General features: G+C 50.2%; 1 protein-coding gene across 2 annotated transcripts; it reads left to right on the forward strand.

Moving 5' to 3' along the window:
• Nucleotides 1-350: 350 nt before the first annotated feature.
• On the forward strand, nucleotides 351-24473 carry OXTR (oxytocin receptor). 2 transcript variants are annotated; one of them, XR_015248267.1, is made up of 4 exons: nucleotides 351-749; nucleotides 1586-2652; nucleotides 19000-19336; nucleotides 23844-24473. XR_015248267.1 is itself a non-coding variant. In XM_086697533.1 (3 exons), exons 2-3 carry the CDS (start codon nucleotides 1731-1733, stop codon nucleotides 19245-19247), a joined length of 1170 nt encoding a protein of 389 aa, XP_086553659.1. In that variant the 5' UTR covers nucleotides 351-749; nucleotides 1586-1730; the 3' UTR covers nucleotides 19248-20116. The 2 variants fall into 2 exon arrangements, 1 of the variants encoding a protein (XP_086553659.1); XM_086697533.1 differs by lacking the exon at nucleotides 23844-24473 and having other exon boundaries at nucleotides 19000-20116.
• The last annotated feature ends 1347 nt before the right edge of the window (nucleotides 24474-25820 follow it).

A 25820-nucleotide genomic window follows, 5' to 3' on the forward strand; every position in this document is an offset into this window, starting at 1 on the left:
CCCTCTGCCAGCGTTGATTAGAATAGAAGGCGTTTCTCATTCCTCAGGAATGGGAATAGGAACAAAAGTATTGCAAACTAAGGATTTACTTGAATTCACTGCTAAATCCAGTAGAACAAGCTCCTGGGAGGGGAAAAATAAAAGCGCCGAAATTAACTTGATGTTTGGGAAGTATCAGTTAAATGCTTTTGTAACTTCATCACCATCCACTCAGGGGAAAACACCGCTATTCAAACCTCCCATTTGCCTGAGAGTCAGGAGCTTATAAACCAAGAAAGGAAGAAACCAAGCAGGTTATTTACGAGCTCCGTCCCTCTTGCTGTTTTAAGCTACTTTGAAATAAGCCTGTTACCGCTCTGGGGCAATCGCTGGGCGAGTAACTCGGCTCTGCGGGGGTCGTGGGGGGCGGCCCTTCGCGCCTCCCAGCGGACTCCTGTGGTGGTGCAGCCCGGGTCCCCGCTGCAGAAAAGCGGGCCACCAGCAGACAGCGCCTCATCTGACGCTGTCAGCGCGCACAGCCTCGGCTGCTCTCCTCGCTCGCCTTCTGTCCCTATCCAGGGACCGGTTAGGCGCGGGCGACGGGATTCCAGCTGAGGTTTCAGAATCTGAGACCTCACCAAAGTATCAGACTGGGTGCCGTCAGCAGCCACCCCAGTCTGGGTTGGGAGCGCACGCGTCTTTGGAGCTGTCCGCGGCGGTGCAGTTTCCCCAGGGAGCCAACTTTAGGCCAGCTCGAGGACTGGGTGCAGGTAGTTGGGTCTTGCATACGGGTGGACGGGTTGACTGGGGCTGGTGGAGCCATTGGAACCCTAGTGGAGGTGGTGGGGTGCCTCGCGACTCTGGCACCTGGAGGCACGCCCGGTGCTCCCAGAGCCTGGAATGAGACTTCTCAGGAGCAAGATGCACAGCCCTTAACTGTCGAGGGCTGAGGCGCGCGTTGGCTTGCTGACGCTGCTGGGCTCTGAAGGATCCTCATGGGAGGGCTAGTGGGAACAGCAGTTGGGAGTCGGGAGGGGTAGGTATTGAGACCGGAGTTCTTCCAGGAGGGACCGCTGGATTGGGGTTCCACGGAAGCACTTATTGTGGGAGTCCGGGGTGAGGAGGGATCTTAGGAGGTTGGAGAGGGGTGGTCCTGAGCTGGGGTTTCCCAGGCAAGTAATTGTTTGGGGGATCTCCGGGGGGAAAATAACTGCAGTAACCTTTACTAGGAGAGATGGCTGTTTGGGGCGTCTCGCGGAAGATGGATGTGCTGGGGTGGGGGGGGGGGTGGCGTGGCGGGTAGCTAGTTTGGGAATCTCTGGGAGAGGTAGACTGTTTTGGGAGGCCCAGTCCCGGAGGAAAGTGGCTGATTCCGACCCTCCCTTTTCAAGGAGCTGGCAGTCTGGTAGATTCCCGCTCATTTCCAGTGGCTCAGAGGAGGTACCTCAAGCGGGGATTTCTGGGGTGGCGGCTGAACAACCCCCGGGCCGGCCGTTGTACTCCTAGTCCCAAATAATTTGGGCTTCCTGGGAAGGGGACAACTGAACCGCAAGTGCGTCGGGAGAGAAGTGCTTGGTCTTCTCACGGCCCTCTGGGTTTGTTTCAGGCTCCGACCCAGCAGATCGGTCCGAGGGGTCTCAGGCAGTGGAACCCGAGGAGCCCCCAGGCACGCCGGATTGCGCGTCGGGTCCCGTCCCGCAGCGCCATTCCTTAAAGGGTTCTAAGGCCAGGGGCGCGCGGCAGCCACGGGCATGGAGGGCGCGCTTGCGGCCAACTGGAGCGCGGAGGCGGTCAATGGCAGCGAGGCGCCGCCGGGAGCCGAGGGCAACCGCACCGCCGGGCCCCCGCAGCGCAACGAGGCCCTGGCGCGCGTGGAGGTGGCCGTGCTGTGCCTCATTCTCTTCCTGGCGCTGAGCGGCAACGCGTGCGTGCTACTGGCGCTGCGCACCACGCGCCACAAGCACTCGCGCCTTTTCTTTTTCATGAAGCACCTGAGTATAGCCGACCTGGTGGTGGCGGTGTTCCAGGTGCTGCCGCAACTGCTCTGGGACATCACTTTCCGCTTCTACGGGCCCGACCTGCTGTGCCGCCTGGTCAAGTACCTGCAGGTGGTGGGCATGTTCGCCTCCACCTACTTGCTGCTGCTCATGTCTCTCGACCGCTGCCTGGCCATCTGCCAGCCGCTGCGGGCGCTGCGTCGCCGCGCGGACCGCCTGGCGGTGCTCGCCACGTGGCTGGGGTGCCTGGTGGCCAGCGCGCCGCAAGTGCACATCTTCTCGCTGCGCGAGGTGGCCGACGGCGTCTTCGACTGCTGGGCCGTCTTCATCCAGCCCTGGGGGCCCAAGGCCTACATCACGTGGATCACGCTCGCGGTCTATATCGTGCCTGTCATCGTGCTCGCCGTCTGCTACGGCCTCATCAGCTTCAAGATCTGGCAGAACTTGCGGCTCAAGACCGCGGCGGCGGCGGCGGAGGGGCAGGAGGGCGCGGCGGCGGCGGGCAGCGCTGGGCGCGCGGCTCTGGCACGCGTCAGCAGCGTGAAGCTCATCTCCAAGGCCAAGATCCGCACCGTCAAGATGACCTTCATTATCGTGCTGGCCTTCATCGTGTGCTGGACGCCATTCTTCTTCGTTCAGATGTGGAGCGTCTGGGACGCCAATGCGCCCAAGGAAGGTAGCGCTGGTGGGGAACTGGCGGGGGGGGGGGGGGGGGCGGGGGGGGGAGTGCGGCGTCCTTGCCTCGCTGTCTCTGCACGTCCAGGGCTCTAGGGGTCTCATGCGGGAGAGGTGGGCCTTGGAATCCTGCAGAGCTGGGTTTGAGTCATGGCTCCATTATCAAGGGATTTGGGGGCTTAACTTCCCTAAGCCTTGGCTTACTCTTCTGTAAAATGACCGTGATGAAACTGCCGGCTCTCATCAGGCAGTAAGGGAATGAAATGAGAAAATGCGCGCCAAGTCCTTAGCACAGTCCTTGGGCTACATATGGGGCGTAAGTTTCATTATTATGGATGAGAAAACTGAGGTTCAGGTGACTTTCCCACATGGTTAGCCAGTGGTGGAATAAACTTAAGAACACAGGTGTGGGGCGGCTGGGTGGCTCAGTCGGGTGAGCGCGAGACTTGGACTCCGGTCATGATCTCACAGTTCGTGAGTTCAGGCCCCACATCGTCATCGCTGCTGTCAGCCCAGAGCCTGCGTCAGGTCTTCTGTCCCTTTCTTTTTCTGCCCCTGGCCCGCTTGCATGCTCTCTCTCAAAAATAAATAAACACTTAAAAAAAAGAAGAACTCAAGTCTAAAGCTCCCACCGCTTTAAATTTGCGTTGAACTTGACTTTAAATTCAAGTCAGCCCAAACACACAGTATGTGGTGGCTCGGGCTTCGGGGGATGTGACGTAGAGTCCCTGAACCCCTTGCCTGGTGGAGGTGGTGAGCCTCAAAGTAGAGAGGTGGGTGCCCCAGAAGGTAGAGGGGCTGGGGATGCCTGAGACTAGAGACTGTTTGTTGCTTGTGCTGGGGAGGAGTGGGGGTGGGGGAAAGGAAGGGAGCCCAGATGCACACTTTCTGATTTGACCTGGGAGCCTGGGTGGTTTCTGTAGGCAGGGAATGCACTTCCAGATTGGAGGACTGAGGAGGTCAGGGCTGAGGGTGGCCAGAGGCTGTTGTCTGAACTTGGCCACTGTCAGAAGGCCCGGAGGAGAGCGTAGAATGGAGTAGTCTGTGGGGAGGGAGCTTGGGAGAGCAGAGAGCACCTTGGGTCCTGGGGCTTGTGGCCACCACTGGGCTGCTGCAGGCTCCTGGCAGCTTGGCCTTCAGTGCACACGTCTCCAGCAGCTCATTTGCAAAGAGTAGGAGGGATGATCCGAGGTGGCAACTGACTTACACCTTTTTGTTTGAGGGTAAAAGCTCTTAACACTACACTGGGATGCAGGTGAGTCAGATGCTTATAAGGAAACATGGAGGGGTTTGCTTTCACCCTTTCTGCAAAAATGTCCCATTTTTAAATATAATCACTCCTGCTCCCAACAGTCTAAAATACAACCTTCCCATGGAAGCAGAAGTCTCCCTTCATTCAGCTGAATCACTTAGCTTTGCTCTCTTCCAGAAACCACAGACTCCTGGCTTTAACCAGCCCTAGTGTTTGCCTTAGTGGCCAGGGCAATTATCATTCGACATGTACTGAGCACCTGTGGGATGTCAGGCTGGGGCAGTGTGGGGTGAGGATTGCTATCAAGACACAGCAAAGCCAGCCTGGCTCCAAGGTGCAGCCTGTGGTCATGCCTTGAAGAAAGGGTTCAGGGGTCCAGAGAGGGGAAGGTACTTGCTTCCGGTCACACAGCAAATCGGAGGCAGAGTAGAGCTATTTTGTCCTGTGCCAGACTTCTTATGAAGGACACATGAGTAGGGAGCTGGGCTGGGCAAAAGCCAGCAGTGGGTGTTTCTAATCAGGGGATCAGGCTACACCTGTTTCCTGGGCAGAAGCTGAAGATTCAGACCTGAGTCTTGAGGGCTCAGACACTAGCCCTTGAGGAAGTGAGACTGATACTGAGCAGATCCTGGGGAGATATACTGGGGAGTCTTCCTTCCAGTGCTTACTAGTGTGGGATTTCAGGTGAAGGGTCCCCTTCTCTACCTTGTTTTATTTTGTTTTATTTTGTTTTATTTTATTTTATTTTATTTTATTTATTTTTAATGTTTATATTTGAGAGAGAGAGAGAGAGAGAGAATGGGGGGGGGGGGGAAGGGGGCAGAGAGAGAGGGAGACACAGAATCCAAAGCAGGCTTCAGGCTCTGAGCCATCAGCACAGAATCTGATGGGGGGCTCAAACTCACAAACTGTGAAATCATGACCTGAGCCAAAGTCAGATGCTTAGCCCACTGAGCCACCCAGGCACCCCAATTCTACACTTTAAAAGTACATCAGACAATCCATTTCCCTGTCTTAAAACACAGAGAGAGTGAGAGGGAACCCTCAGCTAAAGTGGGGGCCAGAGGCCTTTTGGGTATATGTGGTTCCCTGAGGATTTCCGGGCAAGACCTTCAGTAGAGCCGGACCCCTGTTCTCAGGCTCCAGGAGTGGGGAAAGAAACAGACTCTAGGAACCTCCCATCTCCCCTGTGTTCCTGTGCTTCTTTCCCAGTTCAGAGGAAAAGGTGGGTGCCACACGGAGAGCGTAGGTTCCCCTGGTCTTCCTCAACACTCTGTCTCGGGTACTGTGAGAAGAGAACAAGTGCAGACAGCAGGGGACTCATGATACCACCGCTGCCACGAGCCAGCGCCCAGTCCCCACGTGCCAGGCCCGTCAAGCATCAAGGACTTGGGCTCTGGTCACCAGCCTGGCCAAGTCGTGCCTCGGCCTCAGGGCTGCAGCGGGTCTGAGTGGACATGGGCTCAGCTGGACTGTAAACTCTGTGCCCACTTGGCATTAATTGGGATAAGTGCAAGTAGCAGGTTGGGCCATCAGAAATGATGGTGTTTACAGTCACTTTGGAGACATGACTCTGTCCCAAGGCTATGGTAAGTGTTAAGGAATAAAAGAAAGGTACACTTGAGCTACTCAAGAGATTTTGATCAGCACCGCGGCATGAATGCACAGCCCCCACTTTCCAAGAGGAAGGGAATTCAGAAGAGATGCAAAACAGAGAGATCAGGGCCCCTCACTCTGCTCATCTCCTGGGGAGTGGAGGCTGCAAGTTCAGGAAACCCGTTGAGAGCAGCATGACATTCCTTCGGGGAAGCCCAGGGGCAGACAGCTACAGATGGAGGTGGAGGGAGTGGGGCAAATGTGGGGTCTGTTCCTGCCAATAGCTTCATGATGAACACCTCTGAGAGAATAAGAAACTCCTGAACCACTGGCTACAGATCATGGGCCGAGTGGATGGAGAAACCATGCTTGTCTTGGCAGCTGGCCTCGTGGTCCTTCACAGGGCTCCAAGTCCCTGCCTCCTGTAGGGTTTGTGTGCTCTGGCATTCTCTCCAAACCCAGATGCTGCTTTTACATCGCTCTCCCTTGATGGACTTCTTTACTTCATACCCCTTTATTCACACCAAGCGCCGCCTTCATGGGTTTAGAGCTCTCCTTGTTCCAAAAGTAATGAGAGGTAGGCCACAAAGATTCAGGCACCACAAGGAGATAAAGTAGATATGGGGAGACTTGGATGAAAGGGGAAGAGGCATAGGAAGATTATAACATGATTATAATAATAATAATAAAGGCTCTGTGGGTAGTGGTGAGCCGTGCACAGGGCTTCCTTTTTGTAGGAGCCAAAGGAAAGAAGGAAACTCTCAATTTCAGTATTTCCATTGTTCACAAGAAAAAACAGTGAGTTTGAACTCCTCCCCACCCAAAATAGCCACCTGCTGTTGGAGTCCTGATTTGGTGAGGCCAGTGAGGCCACAGAGGTAGGAGTGAGACCAGACAACCATGGCAGGTTTGGACAAGCCCCAGATGTATCCTTCACAAGCAAATCCCAGTATCAAAGATTGGGTCAACCTTTCCCCCCTGAACTCAGTAGGTTTGCTTTGCTGCTGGTCCCAAGGACTCGGACCCTGGAGTAGTTCTGAGAGAGGAGGTGGAGAGGGGGCATATCTGTATTTCCAGGGATTTGTCAATGCTGCTTGGTATAGTGGAGCTGATTTTGAGTCTCTGTGTCTAGTGTTTGTGAAATGCCTGGTCCAGTGGGCAGAAATGAGAGAGGAGGGGGGACGGGTTGGACAGGTGTGCTATCTGTACATACCAAACACTATTTGTGGCTCCTGTCTGTTCAGCAGAAGGTGCCTGGAAGCTAGAGGAGAAGCTTTTGAATTAAAAAAAAAAAAAAATCTCACTCGCAGTTCATAGATGAGCCAAAGTCTTCTTTCAGAATTCTCTCAAAATGGCCGATTTCTGTGAGAGCAGGAAACTGCCCCGAGAACAGGGTGGGGACCTCCACTGCATGGAGATTGCAGAAGGACCAAGAGATCCATCTGGTGGGCCGGGACAGCAGACAGGCACTGTGGAATCCCACATTGCACGTGCAGAGAAAACCACACAGTTTTGGCCTGTACCTGGAGTTCGCTCTGCCATTTTCTCCTCTGTGTCCTTTGAGCAAGTGGTTCTGTCTCTCTGGGCTTCAGCTTCGTCCTGTGTGTAATCAAGGAAGCAGAGCCTGCTTGTGGGGGTTGCTGTGCAGATGACCTGATAGGACCCGTGGTATCTGGGGGCCATGTGATCGGTGTTGCTCTTCTCCTCCTCTCCCTGCATCCGACTTGTTAAAAGTTTTGTTTGCATTCTTGAGACCGACTTTGAGAATTTTGGCAGGTATTCCTGAGGGAGGAAGTGGACATTTTTCTCTTGAGAGCCCAGCAGAAGGGGGTGGGGGTGGAAGCCGAGCCTGCTGGACAATAGGGAGGTTGGTATGTGGGGGAGAAACTTGTTAGGGCTGGACTAGGAGCGTTGTCACAACAGGGACACCTTGTGTGACAGTGCCTAGCATAGGGCTGGGCATCCATCAGGAGCTCAGCCAATGCTTGCTGAACAAATAGGAAGGATATGGGAGGAGGAAGGTGCTGGAGATGGGCTGACTTGGACTCAGGAGAAATAAGGGTTTTCTTTTGTTGTTGTCATTGTTTTCTTAAATTTTTAAAGTTTATTTTTTTATTTATTTTGAGGGAGAGAGAGAAACAGAGAGAGAGTGAGCGAGCATGAGCAGGGCAGGGGCAGAGAGAGGGAGAGAGAGAATCCCAAGTAGGGATTCAGTGCTGTCCGCCCCATGCCCGATGCGGGGCTGGAACTCAGGAACAGTGAAATCATGACCTGAGCCAAAACCAAGAATCAGACGCTCGACTGACTGGGCCACCCAGGTGCCTTAGAAATAAGGGTTTTCTAAGTAGCCCTCCAACAACAGAACTGGCTACCTGGGAAAGAAGTGAGTGGTCACTTGGGGGCAACCAAACATCTATCAGGGGTATTGTCCTAGGAGGAAGGTGGAAATGCCCAGGCGCTTGGTTTTAAGTGTTTCCCTGCCTGAAAATGAGCTGCCCAGCTCCTCCCTTTCTCTATGGAACTGTGGTCCCTCCAATGTGGCCCTGCCCACCTCACCATTCTGAGGATATTGTGCCCAAATTTTGGGTGGGCCAGACACCTTGTGGGGGAGGGGGGGTCTGCTCTTCAGGTGACCCACTTGTATGGAGAGCAGTGGGGGAGGGAGGGCAGGCAGGAGGAGATTCTTTGCCCTGAAGAGCTCTCAAACTTGGCCCCTCTGGGTGTAAATTGCAATTAGATGGACAGTTAACGATCATACTCTTGGCATTAAGCAGTTGTGAGTTATGTTCTTGGCTAATGCTCATGCTTTCCTTTTGAGTTTCTGCCCCAGGTGACTTTACCCTTTTTTCCCCCCAAAAGGTTTGATTAATAACAGCAAAAAAGAGAGGGAGAGGGAGAGGAAAAGGGAGAGAGAGAGAGAGAGGGAGAACAAAAGGGAGAGAGAGAGAGAGAGAGAGAAAGAGAGAGAGAGAGAGAGAGAGAGAAGAAAGATCTGTTGGATGAGGCTTTGCTATATACTTTTTCCCATTTGATGGATGTTTGGGATGGTGGGGAGGCTGTGGGGGGCTGTGGGTCAGGAGGTCAGTTCCTGGAGCAGGCCTGCCCCTGGCTTCAGGGCATCTCTGGAGAGCCTGGACTGGCCGGTCAGCTGTCTGAGGGGTTGGTCCACCTGACACCCCCACCGCTTTGTGCTGGCAACTACTGGAAGCAGAGGGAACCCCACAGGGCTCACTCCCAGGGGCTGAGGCTGGGTGGGGGCTGACCTGTGCTCTGCCAGACCCCATTGCGTCAGTCCCAGAAGACAGCAGTGAGCACTGGTGACAGCCCCCTTCAGAGACCTGGTCTTGTCACCATCTCTGTGATTTGGGGCACATCTCTGTGTGATGGTTGGGCTTCTGTCACTCCCATCCGAACAATGGGGATAGAACATGACACCCTCTCTGGGCATCCACTTCGGTGACGTGAGGAGTCGGATGAGTTGGTGACAGTAGCCACCACTGGGTGAGTACCCAGCCCCACCTCTCATCCTCACCTGAACACAGCAAGGTGAGGGGGCTTTATCCCCATTTTACAGAGGGGGAAACCGAGGCTCGGAGAGGCATGACCTGCTCGAGGATGCGGTTGAGTAAGCAGTGGAGCTGGGATTTGAACCCAAGCCCTCTCACACCAGAGACTGCCAGACTGCACTGCCCTTCCTCCCCAGGCCAGCATTTTCAAGGTGGTCCACCATGTTCGGCCTTGGCATCTCCTGGGTGCTTGTTAAAAAGCTGATTCCTGGCCCTGCCCCAGAGCCCTGCACCCTCTTTGCAGCCCCAGTATCCCTACATGCACCCACCTGGCTGCACGTCCGCTCATAGCACCACCCCCTTGGCATCCTGGGTTCAAAGTCTGTGCTTCTCAGCTACTCCTGCTACCCACTGACCCCTCCATCTTAGCAGTACCACACCTGTCATGGTGACTCTTCCCTTTCCATCACCAGCTTTTAGTTGAGAGCAGCATGTCTTGACTTTGGCACTATGGCATTCTGGGCCAGATAATCTCTGTTGGGAGGGTGGCCATCCAGGGCACTGTGGGGTGGCTCACAGCATCCCTGGCCTCTACCCACTAGATGCCACTGGCTCCTTTCCCTCGGTTGTGACCACCAAAAGTGTTTCCAGACATTGCCGAATGTCTCCTACAGGGCAGAATCGCCCCAGGCTGAGAAGCAGTGGTTTAGGCCCACTATGTAGGTGTGGCCTGAACTGATATCTAATGAACGAGGGCAACCTCATCTGCCCTGAGCTCTGGCCAGTCTGCCTAGTATACCCCCAGCCAGGCCAGATGAATTGTCAGTCCCCACGAGGTCCTTTTGCTTTGCTCCCACGCTGATTCTGTTCCCACCACGGGAATGCCCACCCCGAGTCTCTTCTGTGGAGACCCATCATCCTTCACAGGCCAAGTCCAAGCGTGGGCTGCTCTGTGGCACAATTCCAGTGGGTACCATTTACCTCCTGGCCTGTGAGAATGATGCTCCCAGGAGCTGTGCAGGGCACAACTCGAACAGCTGGACATGGAAGCCTCATCCAGTGTTCCCATAAAACCCTCCCTGCTTCCCCCAGCTGGAGGCCTCCTTCCTCCTCTGAAGGAGGGAAGTTCATTCTGCAGTCATTAGTGCCTCCGAGGGTCCTGTCCCTACAACCTCTGCCTTGGTATCTCAGTCCTCCAGTGAGGAGAGTTTGCAGGGAGCCAAGCCCTAGTTCCTCACCTGCCCTCCTGTGGCCAATGGCTGACATTTGCATAAACATGGGACAGCCAGGCCAAGGTGGGCTACAGAGCTTTGGGGGCAACACCCCCATTTTCTGCTAGGCTGGTGTCAGGCTCTTAGGTCCCGAGTTGTATGTAGCACGATGGGGTGTCAGCAGTGACCTTGGGCTGTTGACTAAACCTGCCTGGAGCCCAGTTTTGTGGAGTTAAGAATAGAGTTTAGGTTGTGGGGAGGGTGGGCTGTGCCCGTGGCACAGTGCCTGGCATATAGTAAGTGCTTAATAAATATTTGCTTTAAAAAGGAGAGCAGTTCCAAGACATGTCAGGTCCTGGGCCGAGTCAGTGCAGTTGGGGGTGGGAATTGTGAGCTCAGGAGTATTTTAGCAGAAGGCCTGCGGTTTCTGGTGAGGAAGGAAGCCCATGGGTGCTCAGAGGGGAAGAGGTGAAGACTAACGAAAGCCCCACCTGGAGGAGGCAGCAGGAAGCCAGGCAGAAAGGTTCTAGCTCTGGATTTTAGAAGCCCCAGAGGACACTTGCATAGGGGGTGGCCAGGGAGGGGGTGTAACCAGGCAGTCATGTGCGAGCATCCCCATTCCTGTGATCTGATTCCTGGCCACGGAGGGGCAGCCTCTGCCAGTCTCTGTCGTGCTCCAGCTGGCACTTCCTGCCCGTTGCCCTGTGCTCCATGGCTCACCCCTCACACCAAAATGGCCCCTCTTGCTCATTCCATTTATCTCTCTTTCTCTCCACCTGACCTGGATATGAGTGTGAACCTCATTTTCATGCAAGGAATGACGTTAGAATCCACTTATCACATTAGAGCCCCCTCTTATGGTCAAGCAGGGAAATTGCGTTTTCGCTTTCCCAGCTTGCCATTGGCGGCTGAACGTATCAGGATTTCCCGTCTGCTAATTTCACGCTTCAGTTCACTTCCATCCCTTACAGACCTCTTCCTATTTTCCAGTGTTTGCTGGCAGTCAGGGACAGAGCCACAAATGACACACCATTCCCAGTCACCAGTCTGTAAACACAAATAATGACAGCACGAAGGGATGATGCAGTAAGAGAGATCTTTATTCTCCTCCCACCCCAAGTGTTTACCCCAGGAGGCATCAGTTGATTCTGACTCCCTGGTGAAAAACCCTGGAGGGTTTCAGAGAGGGAACCACATTTGAAAAGGGGGCTGTGGGAGCCAGTTGGAACTGCCAATGCAAGGAAGCACACTACATGTCGAGATCATCGGGCACTTAACTTTAGTACTGTCTTTCTCCCTGTTGGAGGGATACTTCTCAAACTTCAGCAAGCACACAGATCACGTGGGGGATCTTGTGAAAATGCAGATCCCAATGAAGGAGGTCTGGGAGGGAGCCCAGGAGTCTGCATTTTTACCAAATATCCAGGGGATGTCTATGCAGTGCCTATGCATCTGGCCCATTGACTATGTACTGAGTAGTAAGTCTTTAATATCTTACCTCTGTTACCAAAATGCACAGTTTGCCTTTGCACATAGGCTGAAATTGGCTGCAAGACTTGTCATTCCCTGCATGGTAGAGAAGGGCTGGTCATTTATAAGAAAGCCCCAGCGGTTGTGCTTCCAGAAGGCGGTTATTCCTTTGGTTCAGCCCATTGAGCTCAACTTGTTTCCCAGATTTGAGCAGGGACACAATAGGAGCCCATTTAAAGCTCCATAGCCCACGAATTTGGCTCCTATTCCTGACTTTAGGATACATGGGGAGATCACACAGCTGTGAATTTTAAAACAATTCCAATGTTGTAAAATTGTGGTCTTTTCTAAGAGGGCGATCTATTGTAATACATATTAGTATTCAATTTTTATGTAACTGTACATTCAAAACTCATTAAAAAAAGAAAAAGGCCTTTGGTAGTACACAACTCTCAAATTCCTGCACAGCCCCTGTAGGAATAAGGGATTCACATCCAGATTTCCAATCCCCTGGCCAGGAGGCCTTGTACCAAGCAATTGTTTCTGGAGTGAGGGCCTCTTACAAAAGTTGACGGGCTTGATTTGATCCAGATAGGAGACGTTAGATAAGCCATACGTCTTTGAAGTGTACGTGAAATGCATTGGTCACCTCAGGCACACACAGCCCAGAGAGGCCGTGGCCAGCTGCCCGTCAGCTGTTCTGGGCTAATTTGGGCCTTCGGTGGCAGGGCGGAGGGGGTACCGGGAATTCCGAAAGTGGGAGTTCTTGGGGCTTGAGTAAAGCCAGGCTGGTAGGCGGGTGGAAGGCTCTGGGGCATACCGTCCTCGTCCTCAAGTGGCCCTCTGCCGCCCACCCCTCCATGAGTCACAGTGCCGAGTGGAAATGCAGAGTTGTTTCTGTCTCCTGGGAGTACTGTTGGCCAGCAAGGTATGTTGCCTTTTGGTGGGTGGCCATTTCTGCTCACTTCCCCTGCTTGGCACATAGGAGCTCCCACTGGAAGATCACCCTTAGCTTTGGACCCACCAGCCTGTTCCCCAGTGCTGCACCTCCCTGTTTAACAGCCCGCCTGTCATACGTCTGTCTTTCCCTTGAGGTCAGGTCCCCAGGGCTGCTGCTGCAGCAGCGGGCACAGGGCATGGAAAGAATGCAGGAACATCCTCTTCCTCAGAGAAATGCCCCAAGCTCATGGCCAGGCAGGTGTGAGGGCCCAGTCCGTGGCCCAGTACCTCCCACGGACCCTCCCTTTCTGGCAATGACCAGAGAGAGCAGTTTGCACTGCTCAGGGCTCCATCCAGGGGAAAGATGTTATTTTTATGGGGGGCCAGTGGAAGAAACAGGATTCTGAGACCCTGAAATCCTGCCTTCTCCCGGGGTTGCCGCCACGTTCCCTTTTGGGTTTCTCATGTCACTGGCAGAGAAGGTTTTTCCTAATGAACTGTCTGGAATTCCTTTGGTATCACATAATCCAATCCCAGTGCTCTGGGTTTTTGTTTTTTTTTTTTTATTTTTGAATTTTTGAAGTCCTGGAAAAAAGGACAAAGGACAATTTCTTTAATCGACCTGAGATCAGAAGCCCCCAAACTTGGGGCTTTAAAAAAAGTATGCAGTTGGTCATATCGCCTCTCTGTTAATGATAATACTAATCACCTAAATTAACACTGCCATTCACAAAGCCCTTTTATACTCTTTTCCCCCAGTTTTCTTAAAGTCCTTGGGAGTGTTATCTCCAATTTATAGGTAAGGATGTTAAGGCTCATACAGCAGATGTGGCTCAGAGAAGGAGAGTTCAGACACCAGGGATTTGCATCTGAATCCGGGGGTCCCTGGCTCCTCCTTCTGACAACTGAGCCCATGCCCCTCTGGGCCCCTCTGTGAACTCGCCCCCATCTTCCTGGCAGCTATAGACCACACCTTTTGAAGAGTCTGGTGGATTCTGACTTCCAGCTCCTCCTTTCTGTGCTCTGACTTCGTCATTGCTCTGCTTTGTGGAAAGTGTGGCCGTGGACCAGGCTCAGAGCTTGGTAGCAGGGACAGCCCTTCAGAGTAGCCTGAATTTAGGCAAAAGGGTAGACTGTTGTACATTTGCATAGATGGGTCATTGCACGCGAGCTGCCCCTGGGACAGGGTGTTGTGCTCTGGCCAAAGGCAGTGCCCTGAAAGGAACTCAGCCGTGAGCCACACTGGCCAGCTCCCTGGCAGCTGGGGGATGAGCCCCCTAGGGCAGGACCCGTGCCTGGGACATCACAGCATCCAAGGAACACTTGCTAGAGCCAGCCTGAGGCAGCATCACTCTGAGTCACCTTTTCATTCAGTGTCCCACCAGCAGCAGCTACCCAGTGGATGCTTGTGTTTTGAAAGAAGACTGTCAAACAGTATTTTAGTATAGAACACCCGGAGGGTGGCATGTCCTAGAACCTGGAGCTGGAACGCAGCGAGCAGAAAGGAGAGATGGCGGTTTACAGTGCAGAGACGGCAGCTGCTCCCAGCTTGTGCCAGGCGTGTGCATTAAAACAGATCTTAGCACTGACATTTGCTGGGCAAGATCAGACATTCCCAGGACCCCGAGTAATGTGAAATAAGGTGAGAACATTCTCCTCTAATGCTAGTTCTTTGTTTGAGCACACCTCTGACTTTGTAGAGCCCAGGCGCCCCCATAGCGCTCCCTGAAGATGGCCCATTGTTTCATCTGATTAAACCCATCAGGAAATTGCAAGCTAGCTGAGAAGGGTAGATAAGGTCTATTGGTTCCACTGGTGACACAGGCATTTAGAGCCGGGGATCGAATCCATAAGCTGACATTCTTGGCCATGCAGTCTGGCCCAAGAGCCACGCTGAACAGACACTGCCGTATGGCAGTGCAGCTTCCAGAAGCTCAGCCACTGTGTATTGTGTCCTGTACCCCACCCTGAGCTGTCTCAGATTCTGAGACACAGCCCAGCCCAGGAAGCGGCCTCTCCCCATTGTTTCACCCTTGCTGGTGTTAACCCTTATTGTTAAGAGAAGTAGCATTTATTGGGCATCATGGTAGTGATAATGACAATAGCTAAGTTTGCCAAGTTCTGACTTTTATTGAGCCCCAGGAATCGTGGTGGGTACTTGGTATCTCCTGTCTAATGAAACTTGGCAGTGATTCTGTAAAGAAGTTCTTTTTATTACTCCCATGTCACAGATGGAGAAACTGAGGTTAGGAGAGGTTAGGAGACGTGCCCTGGAAAACTCAGGTGCAAAGTGGCAGAGCCAGGACGTGGGCCATGTCTGGGTAACTTGAAAACAAAGCCATCGCTCAGCTCTCCTTCTGGTCGGATGGGAAGAAGTGTGCTGGGCCTGCCCTCTGGGTTTTCCCCTGCCCTTCTGAGCCCCTTCCCACTGCTTTTTAACATCTGCCCCTCCTACAGGCATCAAGGATTGGCTAACTTTTTCTGTAAAGGGCCAGACAGTAACTATTTTAGGCTGGTGAGTATAAAGTCTCTGTAATAGGTACTCAACGTTGTCCTTGTAATGCAAAATTTGCCACAGAAAATATATCAATGAATGGGTGTGGCTGTGTTTCAATAAACCTTTATTTAGAAGAATCAGCATCAGGCGGGTTTTGGCCTATGGGCTATATAGTTTGCTGGCCCCTAGTCTAGACCAGGAGACATTTCTGCCAGGAACAATGGTGATCTGATAGGAAGCGATGTGTTTCCCGTCCCAGGTATACTTAGATATTAAAAGACTATCACTGGGAACAGGCAGTACCTAGCCTCCATGGGCAATTATATCTGTGTGGGAAAGGGGTAGTTGCTGTCTCTCTGTCCCTCAGATCACACCAGGAGGGTGATTGCCTGGCCAGCATGTGTCTTTGCTTTGGGACTGAGAGGATTCGCTAACTAGTACCAACCTGATGTGTGAATGCTGACCTAGTTATTAATTTCAGGTAGGAGCACTGGGTGACTTGTGTGTCCTTGGGGAAGTCATGTCCCTTCTCTGACCTTCGCTTTCCTCAACATATAAAAGGGGGATGAGTCTGATTTGAAAATCATATGGTCCTGTGCCAGTTTGAGAGGGTGATTCCAGTGGTCAGCATTGCTGTTGTTATGTGCTCCCTTGGAAACAACATCATGAATTGTGAGGACACTGTTTTCCATGCTTTGTTCTGTTCCTGTTCTTCTGAAACCCTATGAAGGTTGCAGCAGTGTGGCCTAAACAAGGTACAATAAGTGCAGAGAGCCAGTGAGGTGCAATCAGTCAGTCACTTACTTGCTCCGAAACCATCAATGGCTCCCCATTGTCTATAGATTAAAGCTCAGACAGCCTGGATTCAAAATCCTCCTCAGCCTAGCTCTTTCCAGTTTCTTTTCCCACACCCCCCCCCCCCCCCCCGCCCACTCCAACTCTGGAAGTCCCTGAATGTTCTTGAACATTCTTTCTTATGTGCCTTCATTCCTATTGCTTCCTTCCTTTGGAATGTCCTCCATAGACTGTTTTTTTTTCCCAAATAGCTCTCCTCTCTGCTGATGGCTTGCATTTCCACCACTGGGGACTCATGTCTCTGGATAGTTAGGATATTGGCAAATTTAAAAGTCCAAATGTGCCCTTAACATTTGGCAACCTGACACAAGCAGGTTCAGTTTATAGAGGCTCATCCATCCCCCAAGGAGCCAGGCCAGGCCTGTCATTCATGTCTGTGGCCACCAGGTGGGGGCAGCAGGTGCTGGCCCTAGTCTCAACTCCACCCAGGCTGGCCATGTAGAGGTAGAAAATCTCCCTATGGTTACTTGGGAATCCTTTAACTATTTAATTTTTTGTTGTTGATGTTTCTGTATGCCTTTTTTTTTTTTAATAGGAGAAATGAGTTAAATGATCCAAATGTAAAGAGTTGGGCAGGTAGCTTAAGGAAAAAAAAAGATACAATTATAACTGTATACAGTTAGGCAAAAGTGGTGCCTTCCTGTCCAAGGGTGAACTTATTCCTGCTACGACCTTCTCTCTTGTTTATATCCTTACACACCTACATTCTTGCCTTTGTGTCTGATAGTTTACTCGGTGCCCTCTTTTAACTTTTTATGGGTCAATTTTACCTCCTTTATTTTATATGTTTAATTATGATTTTGAGGACATTCTCTTTTTAGTCTTTTTAGTCTTAGTCACTTTTCACCAGAATTTCTAAACTTAAATTGATCGTCTTAGCTCTCCAAATCAAATATTTATTTTTTTCATTCTCTTTTAGAGAAAATGAGGGATTCAGTAGTACTGGCTTTTTCCCCCCTTCACTTTTCCACTTTTGTGTTCTTTACTATTTTAGTCTAAGGATTAGCTAGCTGCTTCTCCTTTGTTTTCTAAACATTCTCTTTGTTGAAATTTTTTGCTTTTATCTGTTGTAGTTTGCTTTTGTGCCAACAGATGCATCAAGTAATTAGACCACCGGTTCTCAAACGTGTGTGTGTGTGTGTGTGTGTGTGTGTGTGTGTGTGTGTGTGAACCCCCTGGAGGTCTGTCTACAACACACTGGTGAACCTCACCCCCAGGAGTCTGATCCAGTAGGTCTAGGGTGGGGCCTGAGAATTTGCATTTCTAACAAGTTCCCAGGTGATCCGGGGATCCCACCTTGAGAACCACTGCATTTGTTTTGCAGCCAAACACTTTTCTCCCTTTGGTGCTTGGCGACTTTGCTTACAGATGTCTCCATGCTCTGCATCTGTGGTGGCATCGAGATCTTGTGGCTCCTCTGTCCCTGTGAGAAATCCTTTCCTGGATTTAGCTCGAATTCTGGAGTTATTTTTTGAAAACTTTTTGCAGAAAAGACCAAGACCAGCAGATTTCCCCTTCTTGCATTCTCGGGTACATGGTTTTCCTTGCAGGTCTCTGCTCCTCCATTGGTAGGAGAGGTCTGCAGTTTGTCAGATTGAAGTCCATTGCAAGAAACTCAGATTTTTTCCCCCTCCTTCTACTTGGAAGTATATAGGATTAGGAATTTTTCTTTTTTCTTTTCTTTTATTTTTTTAAATGTTTATTTTTGAGAGAGAGAGATTGAGCGCTAGCAGGGGGAAGTGGTGGTGGGGAGGGACAGAGAGAGAGGGAGACACAGAATCTGAAACAGGCTCCAGGCTCTGAGCTGTCAGCACAGAGACTAACGCAGGGCTCGAACTCACGAACGTGAGACCATGACCTGAGCTGAAGTTAGGCACTTGACCGACTGAGCCCCCCCAGGCCACCCAACTTTTTCTTTTGATTTTAAAGTAGACTCTACACCCAACCTGGGGCTTGAACTCACGACACCGAGATCAAAGAGCCACATGCTCTACTGACTGAGTCAGCCAGGTGCCCCAGGATTAGGAATTTTTCTTTCCCCTTCAAGCTTGAATTTGTGACAAGCAGTCAGAAGTTGATCATTGATTTTGCCTGGAACTCAATAAATCCGCAGTATGACAGCTTCTGCACAGTGCCTCAAATAATTTCAGTGTAACCTTTTTTCCTGTGTGAGTCCTATTTGCCGTGCTGAAACAGTGCTCCTAGAGGTATCTTCACAGAACCCTTCATGTTCTCAACTGTGAAGACAGCATACACTTTCTTGCTACCATGCCTTTGCCTGCGTCCTTCCTGCTGCCCGGAGCACCCTTCCTCCCTTCTTTGCCTGAAGACTTGTAAGCATCCTTCGGGTATCAGCTCAAATGCCGGTTTCTGTGGGGCTGGCCGTGATTCGCTCAGAGTTGCACCCCTCCTCGGTGTGCCCACCCTGACCTGCATCGTGCCCACCCTATGGTGCTACTCATTGTGTTTTTGTGTCCCCTTTGCCTAGCCTGGTGTGTGGCACATGGTCATGATAGCAGCCACTGTGTGTTGGGCACTTGCTGTGTACCAGGCGTTTTTGAATCCTTGCAGATTCCTGTGAGGTTTGGATACTCTTGTGAGCTCCCCTGAAAGATAGAAAATAGCAGTATCTTGGGGAACTAAAGAACATGGTGCTGGTGGCATGAAAGTACAAGCTAGGTCTGGCAGCTTCCAGATCCTGTGCTCTTGGGCACTCCCAGTCATAGGCACTGGATACTTGCTGGGTGAGTTATGAATGAACAGGTGGCCATGACGAGTGCAGCTCCTGCTGACGGAAGCATGAGGCGGGTACACTTTTGGTGAGAGAAAGGACAGAGAGCATTCTAGGCTGGGCAGGGGCCGTGTGCAGGCTGAGTGCATGCCCAGAGCTAGGGTATGGAAGGAAGACAGACTTTGTGACCCGGCACCTGGTACCTGGGAAAGGCTGTTCTCAGGAAATGGTAGGGACTCCTCCAGTAGTGATGGGCTGTTCTCTTTCCCCTACTCCCCCACCCCCCGACAGCCTCGGCCTTCATCATAGCCATGCTCCTGGCCAGCCTCAACAGCTGCTGCAACCCTTGGATCTACATGCTCTTCACTGGCCACCTCTTCCACGAACTTGTACAGCGCTTCCTCTGCTGCTCCTCCAGCTACCTGAAGGGCAGCCGGCCGGGAGAGACCAGCGTCAGCAAAAAGAGCAACTCCTCCACCTTCGTCCTGAGCCGCCACAGCTCCAGCCAGAGGAGCTCCTCGCAGCCATCCACGGTGTGACCGGCCCGGGGCCAGGACTGCCTCCCACGGCTCAGCCTGTGCCTACACGGACAGTCCACCCCTTGGTGGCATGTGTGCGTGTATTTGAGGTACCTTTCAGTTTGCACCCTTCCACACCTTGGGGTAGCTTGAGCGGGGAATTCTGACATGGGGGTTGGGGAAGTAGTCCTCATGGTGGAAGATGATGCAGTGACTGATCCATCCAATCCCTGGATCTCCCCTGGTTTCCCACAGATGTTTATGTACCCTGACCCCACTGTTGCCCCTGGCTGGTGGATGGGTTGGTTTTTTCTCCTGGACCTGTCATTTCACTCCAGTATCTTTTAACTCCTTTATGCTGGGATCTTGAGAAAGTAAGTATAGGATTGGTGACTCCCTGGGTGTGGAAGCCTAGTGTTCTGAGCTCAGAATAAGGAGTGAGCTCAGCTGTGGAGGGTGGTACCAATATCTTCCTGACTTCAGAGTGCTTTTGCCTTTGCATGGACCCATCCCAGCATCCTGGAGCAACAGCATGTCAGAAGGTGGCCCTAGGAACAGGGGATTCCCTTATGAAACCATTTGGCATAGGCAGCTGATTAAAACCTGGGTTACAAATGTTTAAGAAGCTAATATTTGTATGAAGCAATTGGGAAAGAAAAAGAAATAAAAGGCATCCAAATTGGAAAAGAAGAAGTAAAACTCTTTGCAAATGACATAATTTTGTATGTAGGCAATTCTAAGGAATTCGTGCACTTGTGCAAACCGATTAGAACGAATAAGTGAGTTCATCAAGGTTGCAGGATACAAGATCAACATACAAAAACCAGTGGTATTTCTTTTTTTTTTAATGTTTATTTTTGAGAGAGAGAGTGTGAGCATGGGAGGGGCAGAGGAAGAGGGGGAAAGAGGATCTGAAGCCGGCTCTGCACACTGACAGCAGTGAGCCCGATGTGGGGCTAGAACTCACAAACCATGAGATCATGACCCAAGCCAAAGTCGAACACTCAACCGACTGAGCCACCCAGGTGCTCCACCAGTGGTATTTCTTGATTCTAGCAATTAACCATATGAAAATGAAATTTAAGAAATAATTCCATATATAATAATTTAAGAAAGGATAAAATAGGAATAAGTTTAAAAAAAAAAGTATAAGACTGATACCCTGACAACTACAAAATATCATTGAAAGAAATTGAAGAAGACTTAAATACATGGAAAGATATCCCATGTTCATGGATCAAAGACTTTAAATATTGTTAAGATAACAGTATTGTCCAAATTGATCTTCAGATTCAGTGCAATCTCTTATCAAAATCCTAGTTGGCTGCTTTGCACAACTTGATAAGCTGATCCCAAAATTCATACAGAAATGCAAGGGACCCAGAATAGCCGAATAATCCTTGAAAAAGAAGAACAAAGTGGGATTCACACTTCCTGGTTTCAAACTTAAAAGAGTGTGGTACTGTATAATGGTAGACATCTAGACCATTGCAGTAGAATGGAGAGTGCAGATATAAATCCTCACATTTATGGCCAATTGATTTTTGACAACTGTGGCAAGAGAATTCACTAGGGAAGGCAATCTGTTCAATAAATGGCTCTGGGAAAACGGGATATCCACATGCAAAAGAATGAAGCTGGTGAAGGTACAAACTTCCAGTTAGAAAAATAAATAAGTCACAGTGATAAAAAGTACAGCCCAGGGAGTATGGTCAATGATATTGTAATCAGGTTGTGTGGTGATCACACTTGTCATGGTGTGAGCCTTGAGTAATGGGTGGGATTGTTGGAATTCGATGTTGTACACCTGAAACTAATATCACATTGTATGTCAACTATACTTCAATGAAAAAGAGTGAAGCTGGACTCCTACCTCACACTGTATGTAAAAATTAACTCAAAGTGCTTCCAGCCCTAAATGTAAGAGTTAAAACTGTAAAATTCTTAGAAGAAAACATAGCCATAAATCTTTGTGACCTTGGACTAGGCAGTGATTTCTTAGCCATGCTACCCAAAAAGCAAACACAAAGGAAAAGTAGATAAATTGAACCTCATCAAAACGGGGTACAGTACTTTTGTGCTTTGAAGGACATGATCAAGAAAGTGAAAAGGTATCTCACAGAACGGAAGAAAATGTTTGCAAATCAGATACTCCTATCCAGAATATATCGAGCGTTCTGTCAACTTAACAGTAACAAGACAAATAAGCCAAGTTTTAAAAGGGACAAAATAGGGGTGCGTGGCTGGCTCAGTCGGTGGAGTGTGTGACTCATGATCTCGGGGTTGTGAGTCTGAGCCCTGCATTTGGGGTAGAGATTACTTGAAAATAAAAATCTTTAAGAAAAGGGGGCATAAGATATTTGAATAAACAAACAAACAAACAAACAAACAAACAAAAAGACATATTTTCCTGTCCTCTCCAAGGAAGACCTAAAAATGGCCAATGAGCCCATGAAAAGATGCTCAATATTTTTCATTAGGAAAATGCAAATGAAAACCGCAGTGAAAGGCCATGTCCCACCCGCTAGGATGACCATGATCAAAAAGATGGGCACTAACAGGTGCTGGCAAGGATGTGGAGGGATTGGAACTCTCATACGTTGCTGGTGGGAATAGAAAATGGTCCAGCCACTTAGAACATACTTTGGCTGTTTCTCTAAAAGTTAAACATAGAATTGCCATATGAGCCAGATATGCCACTCCTAAGTATTTACTCAAGAGAAATGAGAGCGTACACATTGACAAAGACTTGTACATAAATGCTCATGGCACCATAATTTATAATAGCGCAAAATGGAAATAGCCCAGAGGTGTATCCACAGATGAATGGATGAACACCGTCTGTCCATACGATGGCATATTATTGGGCTATAAAAATAAAGGAAATCATGATTCATGCTACAACATGGATGAACCTTGAAAAGAGTATGCCAAGTGAAAGCAGCCATTGCAGAAAGCCACTTACTGTACAGTTCCATTTTTGTGAAATATCTGGAGTAGGCAGATCTATAAAGTCTACAGAATTGTGGTTGCCAGGGGTGAAGGCCATGGATGCCAATAGATACAGGGTTTTGGGGCGGGGAGGTGATGATAGTTTTTAGGAATTAGTGATGATGGCATGTGATTTTTTTTTTTTTCAACGTTTATTTATTTTTGGGATAGAGAGAGACAGAGCATGAACGGGGGAGGGGCAGAGAGAGAGGGAGACACAGAATCGGAAACAGGCTCCAGGCTCTGAGCCATCAGCCCAGAGCCCGACACGGGGCTCGAACTCATGGACCGCGAGATCGTGACCTGGCTGAAGTCGGACGCTTAACCGACTGCGCCACCCAGGCGCCCCGGCATGTGATTTTTAGAATAGGGCCAATACCACTGAGTTGAGCACTTTAAAAGAAGTTTACAACAACAACAACAACAACAAAAACAAAATGTTTACCAGCTGAATTCAGATGTGGCCAGCTGGAAGGATGAATTCCTTAGAATCCCTCTGAGCTTTTTTTGTTTGTTTGTTTCTCTCTGTAACTCACCATTTAGGAGGAATGGTTTTCTTATTCAGTTTTTCTGCAAGAGATGGTGTTTCCCGCTTGGCCAAAGGTTCCCAGCAGTGATAATCCTCTCTTCCTGCTCTAGTAAAGGCACAAGCAATGTCTTGAGGCTGCACACTGTTGTGTTTTATTTAGAAGAGCAATTCACCAGGGTGAATCTCAAAGGTTTTACTTACCTAGGAAACATGTTCTCAAGGGTCCTCGCAGCCTTGAGGTAGGATGTGACCATGCCCAGGAAATACCTTTGGTTATTAAATACAGTATATTCTGGATCAGAGGTTTTCCGATTGGGACTGGCCAGCTCATTGACACTGTGGGACTCTTTTTTTTTTTTTTTTAATTTCTACACATATTTTTTGGACTCACAAACAAGAGCACTTCCCGAAAGTCACAGATCCACTCTCTATATGCACTGTCCTCTTCTCCCTCCACACTGCATTATGCACACACATACACGTGCACACACACGTATGCACACAGTAGAAGAAGCTGGCATAGTCTTGATGTTTGGGGAGAAGAGAGGCAAGCACTGAAATGCCAGTATTCAGACTCTCACATTTAGTACAAGACCTTCAGTACTGACTGGGGATTGAAGACTATATCATCTTTGGACCCAGAGACAGTGTTGCTGTCACACGTACTGACAGCATCAACACCAGCCAGTTCTTGCGTTTTGGAAAGCTAACAGGGTGCTGATTTGGGGTCTTTGTGGCCACATACAGGACCATGGGGCACTCTGGGTGCAAATGCACCCATGGTGGGGTCTGTTGGCATTTGAGCCTATCTGCTCACCAGCCAGAGATGCCCCAGCCTCTGCTGTTCCTGGGAAAGTTGCTGCCCTAGCAGCCAATGGAGGCCACTGGGGATTGAGGGGACAGCAACTCACAGATTTTCCTGACTAGGGGCACAACCTTCCTGAGACCCCTGCAGCTGCAAGATTCTTGGGCACTGGAACCAGCTGGGATGCTTCCCTTATTCTCTTCCTATGGTATCTCTGGATGGTTCTTTGGGTCTTATTATGGTGCCAGAGTCTGTCTTATATATACCACTTATCAGTGGCATTTGGTTTCAGCTGCACCCGTGGCTTCCACACCGCTCCCCTCCCGATCTCATGCTGGAGGAAGTTTCCATCATCTCGGGCTTTCCCCAACCAAACTCTGGAAGCATGAGTGTGGGGTCCAGAATGCTGTCTGAAGCTCAGTTGTTTCTGTCCTCCTTCCCAGACCTTGTGTCTGAGGTCTGTGAACCATCTTTTCCCACAGCATCAGACCTGTTTACAAACCTCATGCGTGGCTGGAGGTGCCAGTAAATTGAACCATGCGCATTTTCTCCTGGAATGTTTCATTCTGATGGTCAAAAGTGACATGTGAACACTTGAGGACTCTGAGCCTTGTTTCTTTAGGCCCTGAAAAAAAAAAGTGTCACACAATTTGCTCTCCTTTTGGGTTGGATCTGTGGGTTACACCTGCAGGAGGCTGCCTTTTACAAAGATCCTGGTTTCAAAGTGCTTCACCTATTGTATTTAATTGCAACGAAACACCACTGAATACAAAATGTGACTTCCTTGACTGTGTTCTCCTGTGGTGACTTTTCTGTGGTACCCTCGTGGACTGTGCCAGTTGCTGAATGATGTGGCCAATAGCAAGATGTCTGCTTCGTTAACTGCTTTATAAAAGGTGCACTGAATAAACATTTTTCCCCCATACATTGCTTTTCTCTCTTTCTCCCTCTTCGAAACAGTGACCATGTCTGATGGCTTGCAGACCCGGAGTCCCCTGCAGGGGCTGGGGGAGGGGAGCAGAGTTTTCTTCCTGATGATGACAGAGGTGCACCTGGGTTGTGGCTGGAATGGGGGTAGGGGACCTGGTGCCATTGTCTTCGGTCAAGATTTGTCAGAGTCGTATCAGAAGATGTTCTAAGACCCAGGCATGGACCTCTGGTACGACTTAGCCACACTCACTGGGGCTAACTCTGGAGATAAGAAGACTCTGGATTGTCACCTCAAAGGGACCCTAACACATATTTCTTCCAGTGAGGTATGGGGGCCACTTGCAGAACCACAGATGGGTTCGTGTTCATTCCTGGGCCCACTAACTCACACTCTGGAGCTGGGACCCTAAAACTGCGTTTTCAGCAGGACTCCCTGATGAGCTGAATGTAGCCAGAGAGTGAAACTCTGCCTCCCTCCTCTGGCCTGTCCCCACGGTCCCCCAGTGTGCTGCTCTTCCTGCTGCTTCTCAAGGAGATTCTGGAAGGAACCGAACTCCTCGGCCATACGTGCGTCTTAAATGCGTGTCCTTTCTCCAGCTCCGTGAACTTCATGGATAGTTGAGCACATGTTATAGTCTGCCCCTAGAGAAAGGGAGCAAGCTTGAAAAATTGGAGTTGTAGTCAAATCAGGTTATAGAAAATGCCAGGATGGTGAAAAATCTCTGCATAACCCAAGATTCCAAGTCTGAAACTGATGGGCTAATGTTTGAAAGGGCAGCCCCTCCGAGGAGGATGTAAGTAATACTGACTTTAAACCTTTTCAGCAGGACGAGGCTGGGCTCATTGAGTCCCCCTGAGAATGGGAAGAGCCCCAGGATAGAGCAAAGAGAGGTGGGCTAGAGCTGCTGTGCTCAAATGCTGGCTAGCTGTGTGCCTTTTGGCAAGTCTGCTGACCTCTCTGGGCTGTCACTTCCCCACCTGGAAACAACCAAGGGATGGCTACTGAAGTGTTCAGAAGTAAAAATACTGATATCTGAGGCTTATTTAAAAATGCATAAAGAGGTGTGCCTGGGTGGCTCAGTTGGTTAAGCATCTAATTCTTAGTTTTGGCTCAGGTCGTGATCTCACGGTTTGTGAGTTAGAGCCCCATGTCGGGCTCTGCACCAACGGCCTGCTTGGGATTCTCTCTCTTCCCTCTCTCTGCCTGTCTCCCGCTTGTGCGTGCTTGCTCTCTCCACCTCTCTCAAATAAATAAACATTAAAAAAATTATAAAAATGCATAAAGAAAACCGAGGATGGTGGGTGTCAGAGGTGTGACAAAGCCTGGATGGTGTGCGTA

This window comes from Puma concolor, chromosome A2 (genome assembly GCF_028749965.1).
Source record: "Puma concolor isolate L17-30 chromosome A2, mPumCon1.1.hap2, whole genome shotgun sequence".
Classification (NCBI taxonomy): domain Eukaryota; kingdom Metazoa; phylum Chordata; class Mammalia; order Carnivora; family Felidae; genus Puma; species Puma concolor.

Bases quoted from the DNA above. Each gene is read 5' to 3' on its own strand.
- OXTR (XM_086697533.1), top strand. From the start codon at position 1,731: ATGGAGGGCGCGCTTGCGGCCAACTGGAGCGCGGAGGCGGTCAATGGC. The intron at 2,653-18,999 runs GTAGCGCTGGTG...ACCCCCCGACAG, and splicing joins CGCCAATGCGCCCAAGGAAG to CCTCGGCCTTCATCATAGCC.